We start from the raw sequence: 8,436 nt of genomic DNA on the forward strand, positions 1-8,436 counted from the left end.
CAGTTGCAATTCTCTGCATTAGTCCTAATTTCCTCCACAAGCCCTCCGCAATCCTCCCGATCAATAAGTGCTTATTAGGGCCCTTACATTCTGCTAAGCACACAAGCATAGCGTCAGCAGGATTTGTTATGCAGCGCTTCAGCTGTTACTGCCACAGCAGAACAATCCCCATTGTATGACTGCAGAATAGTAATTGTACTTGGCCTACAGTAAACCCTCGCTCACGCCACCATCACCTCACTGGGTTGTAAAATCAGCAGAACAAACGAAATTAAAAGAAAAACCATCCTGCTTACAAGAGAATTATGCTAAACTGCCTTTAAAGCAGAGTCGGTGTTTAAAATGCATAAACCCCAAAAATTTAATAATTCATGATAACTGCAGGACAAAAACCCACATCATTTAACATAATTATTTTAAATAGAAAAAAGGAAAACATCATTATTAAACTTGCTGCAGAATATTGCAGTAAAATCCTGGTTCCCTGGAATGAAAGTGCAGGACTGGAATTTTAATTAGAGGGTGAAGTTGGACTCTGACCTGGAGAAAATCTCTCTCACGTCCCTGTGACCCATCACACCATAATCACCTCTCTGTGGCCTGCTGAACTGCGGCTTTGTGTTCTCCGGGCCAACTGGCCTTTTATTGCATGAAACAAATTTCCTCAGATAAGTGTCATTATGGAATATTTGACTCTCACAGTCCGTCCTGTTCTGCAGAGCTACAACAAATCCTTTACAGCTATTAAATATCTGTACTGTTCAGCAGCTAAATCCTTCTATAAATATAAATGAACGTCCACACATTCACAGAGTGCCAGGCCAAAGTCCCCATTGCAGATCAGTTCGATATGTACCACAGTGGAGCGGAAAACGCAACAGCAAAATAAATGCAAACGACTGTAATGTCACATTTAATCAGATTATTTATCCATTCACCTTACGAATTAAATTCTACTTTATTTCCTCTCTTTAGTGTCCTAGCAAGACATTCGGAAGCTTTGAATCCACTAAGGGTTTCCCGGACGATGTGATCCAGTTTGCCCGTCACCACCCGCTGATGTATAACCCCGTCTACCCTATGAGCCGCCGGCCCGTCTTCGTCAGGACCAACGTGGACTACAGCTTCACACAGATTGCTGTGGACAGAGTCAGCGCCGCTGACGGACAGTATGATGTCATGTTTATTGGCACAGGTAAATGACTTGTTTTCAGCATCTTAATTTTGACATTCAAACATGTAAATAATGAGACAACACAGTAAAACACTTTGCATGTGTTATTCCAGACAAAGGGACCGTACTAAAGGTCATCAACGTCCCCAAGGAAAGCTGGAACAATATGGAGGAGCTTCTGCTGGAAGAGCTGGAGGTCTTCAAGGTAAGAAGACCACAATAAACATTTTTTTTCTCTGACAGTAGCGTATATTGTAATATGATAATGTGCATGTGAAATAATTTACCTTAAGTAATAACAAATAATAGATATACAACCTATAGCGGTTATTCATTTGTCTCCTCCGCTCTTCAGGATGCATCATCTATCATCAACATGCAGATCTCCTCAAAACGGGTAAGTTGGTGCGATATAAATTCAATAGCAACCCATTGTGAACGTACTGAAGGAAAATGGTGTGTATGGTATTTCTTTTCCTGCACATACAGAGTCACCATTCAGCAAACTAATGTCACATGCACAGAGAGCTGGATTGTTGGATTCAAATTGAATTTTAAAACGTGTCCCTCCTCTGTCCCTTCACAGCAACAGCTGTATGTGGGCTCGGACACAGGCATCGCCCAGGTCCCCCTTCACCGCTGCAGCGTGTACGGGAAGGCCTGCGCTGAGTGCTGCCTGGCCAGAGACCCTTACTGCGCCTGGGACGGGACCTCCTGCACTCGCTATCTGCCAAACACCAAGAGGTCTGTGACGTGTATACACTGATGACACACCATTTATTACTTTGAGCAAAAAAAACGGTGAAAAATAAAAATGATCCTAAAGTAGATTGTGAAACTCTTTTCTAACAACATTTTACAGACGTTTCCGTCGCCAGGACGTGAGGAATGGAGACCCCAATACTCTCTGCTCTGGAGGTGAGGTTTACAGCTCATTTTTACCAATGTACTGATTAACAGCTCCGATGTTGCCATGGTTTAGCTTAATATGTTCAAATATTCAAGATGTGAAATATCTTTAAAATGAAACTTTAAATCTATAAAATTGATATAAAGTGCTTTTTTGGGGTAACATTTTAGGAGCACACTAGTAATTCTACGTTTCCCTCAGCATCCACTGTATTGTGTGGACTAAAGTGATGATAAACTGTATTAATGTAATGAATAGCAATAGCTGAACAGACAAAGAAACCAGGCCTGCACACACACACACACAGACACACACGCATATATATATATATATATATAGAATTTTCTTTATTTCATTGCCTTTTTTGTTCTCTTGTCTTCCTCTTTTTGACTTAAAATGTTGTAATGACTGAATTTCCCCAACATGAGATCAATAAAGTTTTATCTTATCTCTTAGAAGATCAAACAAATGCCATCATCCCATTTTTGTAATTTGTATTTGCTTCTATTATAAGTCTATAACTTATTCAAATGAAAAGCTCTGGAAGGTTTGATTCCTCCCTCATTCGACCAGTGTTGAATTGCAGCAGAGGTATGTTCAATAAATAAGAAAAAAGCCTCACTCGGCTCCTGCTCTGACTCACTGAGACTCGTCTGACGTTTCACTGTCCCTGTGCCAAAAAATCCCCAAAAATCCCTCTTCCCTCCACCTCCGCTGACCCCCTGTCCTCCCAGACCACAATAGCGGCATTCTGCTGCTATCTGTCTTTCTGCCACATAACTGAATCAGGCTAATCGCTCAAACCGAGGGAGCTCCTGGGTAATAAGATTACATCATGTGGCAATGCGAGGCCATGTTGTGTAAAGCTAATGAAGGCCGGGGTAATGTCTCTGATGAGTGTGGCACTGCCCCAAAGAACCGGTCAGGACTCTGTTTGGCACTTTTCATACCAGTCGTTCTCCAGAAACTTTACTTTATTCTCTCTGATCCACTTCTGGTTCTTGAAATGTGAGAATGCACACGCTCCCACTATAATGAATGCTAATCCGATTTTGAAGACAGACACTGTTGTCAATTTGAGTGTTGAGGTTTCAGTGACAAACCGAGGTCAGCACAATAAAAGTCCTTGTTTGATATCACACATCAAACATGTGATAGAAATGAACCCCCATCAGTGCAGGATGCTGTCGTTATGTGTGAGTGAGCTGAACTCTGCTGTCAGTAACCTCACAGAGGCCGTCATTGTCATCAGTGTTGACTAACACTCCATACTGACAAACAATATGGGTTTTGTCTTGATTCAAGAGCATAATTAGCATCATAGATTTGCCTTTAAGACTTACTAATTATAGATCAGGGCTTACTTTGATATCACACATTATCACTATCATTATTGTTTATGCCCCCTTCTGTCTTTTTTTTTGTCCATCCTGATTGCCCTGTCCTGTCTTCCATGTCCTTCACTTTTCTTTTTTTTCCATTTTTGAGCTCACTGTCCTGTGATCACATGTCCCGAGTAGCAGCAGACCCATAATGTCTTTGTCTCTGCTGCCCCCTGCAGACCACCACAAGCACCGCGTGGCAGAGAAGAAGTTGTACGGAGTTGAGGGAAGTAGCACTTTCTTGGAGTGTATCCCCAAGTCCCTTCAGGCCAAAGTGACCTGGACCTTCCAGAAACATCCGCAGAACCCCAGAGAAGAGGTGAGAGGGGTCACAGTTCTCTTCTAAGGTTTTACAGTAGTGTGTATACGAGGCCTGACGCCAGGGGGAAGTGAGAGTAGAACCGCTCCTGATGATAAGTGGTACTGACAATCTAAACACTAAATGCAACAATAAACATATACGCACTACATCTTTTATCAGGGGTTACTATATATCCAATTTCTATACATCTCTCCAAATTTTTTGATATTGAAAACATCAGTAAATTTTGCTTAACCCCCGGCCCTAAGATCCCTGGTGACCCGGTGTAATTCTATCTCTTGGTGCATTTAATATTAACTTGTATTATTACTTATTATTTTTAATAAAACTTTGAATCCTATCAATATTTATCCATCAGCTCCTTCATTTTATTAAATCGTCTGTCTCTTTCCCAGGTGCGTCTGGATGACCGCATCCTCCAGACAGACAGGGGCCTCCTGATTCGCCGCGTCCTGAAGAGAGATATCGGCGTCTACCAGTGCCACGCCATGGAGTACGGCTTCACCCAAACTCTACTGGGCATCACCTTGGAAGTGGTTCCCTCCATATCCTCCCCAGCCTCCAACCTTCCTTCCGACGCCCCCGTGCGCAGCGGAGGGGGGCCGGTCGTGACCAACCAAAAGCTCTGGTACCGGGACTTCATGCAGCTGGTGGACCACCCGAACCTGAGCACCGTCGACCAGATTTGCGAGCAGGTTTGGGCGCGCAAGCACGCCGGCGGTGACCAGGTGGATAAGATCTCTCCTGCTGCCGGCAAGGAGGTCCTGTCCGCGGGCCCCGCCGCCCGCCCGGCCAACAAGAAGTGGAAGCATCTCCAGGAGATAAGGAAGGGGAGAAACCGCCGGACCCACGATGGGAAACCGAACCCTCGTGCACCGCGCAGCGCAGGGGAGTAACAACGTAGAGGAGAAAGGACGGAGGGAGAAAAGAATGACTGAGAAAGGAGGAGTAGAGGGTAGAGACTGAGAGACCAAGAACTTCTGGAGGTGTCACACATACAGACAAACACACACACACACACACACACACACACACACACACACACACACACACACACACACACACTCACAGACACACACAGACACACACACACACAGCACCTCCTGTAATTGTGTATATTTATCCATGGATGCCCCCACTATATTGTACACCCATCCCTGAGTCCTCGTCCCCTCTGGCCAGCCCCTGCATGTGCTGCCTTACTGCCCAAATTGATTCTGCACGATCCCTTTACACTGTTCACTAGCATAGCTGAGTGTTGAAGCAGGAAGTCAACACGTCTTTATCTGTGGGCAATAAACTGACACTCGCCTGTCATCTCCTCTACCACTGACTGTGTATGGAGCGCAGGAGGATGACCCAGCTCAGAAGTGTGTCTCTACACACCCTTACTGACAGCATGAACACCTCCTCTCTGGACTACACCACTTGGAAAAACAAACAGCCCCAACGTTTCACATGAAACAAATCTCCTTTTCTTACTCGAACATTTAATACCAATGCAGAAAAATGGTGGACTTTTGAGTGTTGTGAATAATGGAAAAGAATGGAGAAACGTGTCAACTGGAATACGCAACCAAGTGAAGTCTCTAACTGGAAACACACAATGACGCGTGCATGCAGATAAAACACTATAAAATATTATTTCTACATAGATCAATGAATTGATCAACTTCCTGTGGTCCTCCCGGTGCACATATTTCCACTAAACTCACTCTTCACATGGTTTTGTGTGCACATTGTGTGCACGGTGTACAATGCGGGTCACAGATGAGGGGAGAGATGTGTGGGGCAGCCTGTGGAATGGAGCAGCGTGGTGTGGACTGTATCGTGACTTTCGTTCTTAGCGGTTTCCTTAGGCACACTGAGGCTTTGTTGCAGCAGAATAAATCTCACAACACAATGCAGTTACGGTTCGAGAGCAGACGCAAGTGGCCAGATATGATTATATTACTTTACTGGTCCAAAACCACTAGAAATTGAGGGGTGGAAAAACTACTGGCATTCCATGATGTGAGCGAAAGATGAGATGTTTACAGTTCAGTACAGAAGTCAGTCTTCAAAGGCCCAAAAGTCCTTATAAAACCTGGATTACATCTAAAAGAAGTTAATCGTGTTTAATGTAGCATCTCTAACATACATAGATATTACAATTAGCGATGAAAGTGCATATAAATAAAGAGTTTTGACAAGATCCACATCTTCACGATAAACTTCAATATTTATTGCTTTTATTAAACTGTGTTCAAAATTTAGTGTGTTGATATTGAGACTGACGAGCACAGTGGTTTGGGTGGACACCATTAAAACAATGAGGAGGAGGAGGAGGAGGAAAGATCTTAGTGGACTACAGGTTTGACAACCCATGTTTCTGGGCTTCAGTACAGTATATATATTTGCATGATATTTATGAGTGAAAATATGATTTTTTTTTTCTTTGTATACTAAGTGGTACTTCTACTCCTAGCTCTTTTTCACTGTTCTTGCATATGTTTGTTTGTGATAAATACATATATGCAAAATATTATGAAAATGACAGATTTGTAAACTCCTCACTCGGCACAGAAAGCTGGTTCTGTGCTGCCCACAATGCATTTCACCTTCACCTTCCATTTGACTTCATTCACTGTTGTGGTCACTAGTGTACAGTCATGATTATTGACTTTTGCTGCTTAATAATATCATCTCGTCTTAATGGACAATTAGTACAATAAGGTCTCCCTTCTCTCTGTCTGTAGTCCGATCTCTCTGTGTATTATCTGTAAAGAAACCTTGTTTGTTGGTTGTCTGTGCTAACATGGTGTGTTGTAGCCTGCCCCCTAGTGTCCATTGTGTGTACAGGCTCAGATGAAGAGCTTACCTATGGTACAATTCTTTATTATATCATAGTCTATCGAAATGAGAGAAAGCAACTGGCCTTGTGAGATAGAACATTCATATACGAAATCTCATTATGATTTTAAAGACGGATAAATGGACTTATTTGTGCTGCTGCCGTCATTTCTCACAAGAGTAATGGCTTTAAATAATTTCCAGTATGCGCAGACAAAATGTATTTTGTAATAGTGTCCTTATTTCCACATCAGGCTTTGTCCATGAATTCACATGATAATGTCCTTTGGATCAAAGGAGGCAGCACAATCTGGGCCTGTGAGTGGATTTTAGATGACCTGAGTCGTCGTTATTTAAATATCTTCTTTAGAGAGATGTAACTAACTCATTAAACTGATCTGAACTGACTGACTGACACCTGTAAAAGGGACACTCTGCATTTTGACACCACATTCAGGAAAAGGATTAAGTGCAAAAAGGAGACAAAAAACAAAACTGAGTTTAATCGAAGGCAGATCTTGTTGGTCCATCTGCGTTTCATCACACAACTATTACGTCGAGAGATTAAACATAATTAGTCGCATATTTGTTTTGTTTTTTAACAAAACATTATTTACATCAGTCGTCATGACAGACTTGACAGAGTCTCCCTTTTAAACCAGCTGATGTTTTGTCCTCTTTTGAAATTGCATGACCGATGTTAGTGGCTAATCGCGTTTGACAATGGTGTGGTGGCAAGAAAGAGCAAAAGAAAGAAAGAAAGCACAATGTTGAATATTATTATTATTCCTATGTATTTATGTGCAAAGATAAGCTGATGTGTTGTGGTGGATTTTTATTTTTCTTATAAATGTAGATTTACATCTGTATCGTTCATGTTCTGCTGAAATAGGACTCATCCTCAACATTTTTTGTACATGATGGCCAATGGGGAACCTCTTCCTGAACAGTGTCCAATTAGAGTCTTCGTTGTTCACACAGCCCTCCAATCAACACTCCTGTTGTATATCCCATGCCATGTGACGCACCCCTGTCTGACAGCACAAGGAGAGGCTTGTGTTTGTGTGTATGTGTGTGTGTGTGTGTGTGTGAGCGAGAGAGAAGTGTGTGTGTGTGTGTGTTTTTTGTGTGTGTGAGCGAGCATTATGGGGGAAAGCAGAGCTCTGTATATAATGGCAAAGGAACAGCAGTGTGCATTTGTCGAGCGGTCTGAAGGTTCAAAGGTCAAGGCCAAAGTTAACATGGTGCACTGTAATTCTCCCAGAGGTCTTTGTGAAATGTCATGTTTTTGATTAACACAATAAAAATATGCAGTTACTTAAAAATCTATATGTCTGATCGCTTCACTAATAAAATGAGGGGGCGGGAAATTGTTAAAAGAATAATCAATCCAGCATGTTATTCATTACTATATTACTATTATATTATTATAATAAGTCACATCTTCTGAGTCATGACAGTTTGGGTTTTATTAAAGATAAAGATGGTCATCACCGTTTGGAAATATTCTGCATTTCTATTTTTAATATTCGTTAATACCATATTCCATGGAAGGATGGCTGGAAACAAAGTACAGCTGATTTATTAAAATCATATCGTTTAATTAAAGGTTTTATATCCTTTGTCTCAGCTCTAGATTCTAAATTACATCATTTGCATTTTGACCACATGGTGGCAGTAATGCTATGATAAATGAAGACCCGTACTAGGTTTTACAGTGTTGTTACTGTGATGCATCAGGTCATCTAAAGCTGTTCTCCATTTTCTTCCCCTGACAGTTTGCTTCTGGCTGGGCGACACCTCTTCTGCATGTGCC

General features: G+C 42.0%; 1 protein-coding gene across 2 annotated transcripts in view; it reads left to right on the forward strand.

The window, feature by feature from the left end:
* The window catches only part of sema3b (sema domain, immunoglobulin domain (Ig), short basic domain, secreted, (semaphorin) 3B), a 77,510-nt gene extending 69,563 nt beyond the window's left edge, over positions 1-7,947 (forward strand). For both annotated transcript variants that reach the window (XM_034590641.1, XM_034590642.1), the window contains exons 12-18: positions 976-1,195; positions 1,288-1,379; positions 1,530-1,571; positions 1,761-1,918; positions 2,037-2,092; positions 3,646-3,785; positions 4,184-7,947. In XM_034590641.1, the coding sequence (XP_034446532.1) occupies positions 976-1,195; positions 1,288-1,379; positions 1,530-1,571; positions 1,761-1,918; positions 2,037-2,092; positions 3,646-3,785; positions 4,184-4,684 (1,209 nt within the window). In that variant the 3' untranslated portion in view covers positions 4,685-7,947. The remainder of the gene's footprint in view (positions 1-975; positions 1,196-1,287; positions 1,380-1,529; positions 1,572-1,760; positions 1,919-2,036; positions 2,093-3,645; positions 3,786-4,183) is intronic.
* Positions 7,948-8,436: the final 489 nt, after the last annotated feature.

Source organism: Hippoglossus hippoglossus, chromosome 7 (genome assembly GCF_009819705.1).
Source record: "Hippoglossus hippoglossus isolate fHipHip1 chromosome 7, fHipHip1.pri, whole genome shotgun sequence".
Classification (NCBI taxonomy): domain Eukaryota; kingdom Metazoa; phylum Chordata; class Actinopteri; order Pleuronectiformes; family Pleuronectidae; genus Hippoglossus; species Hippoglossus hippoglossus.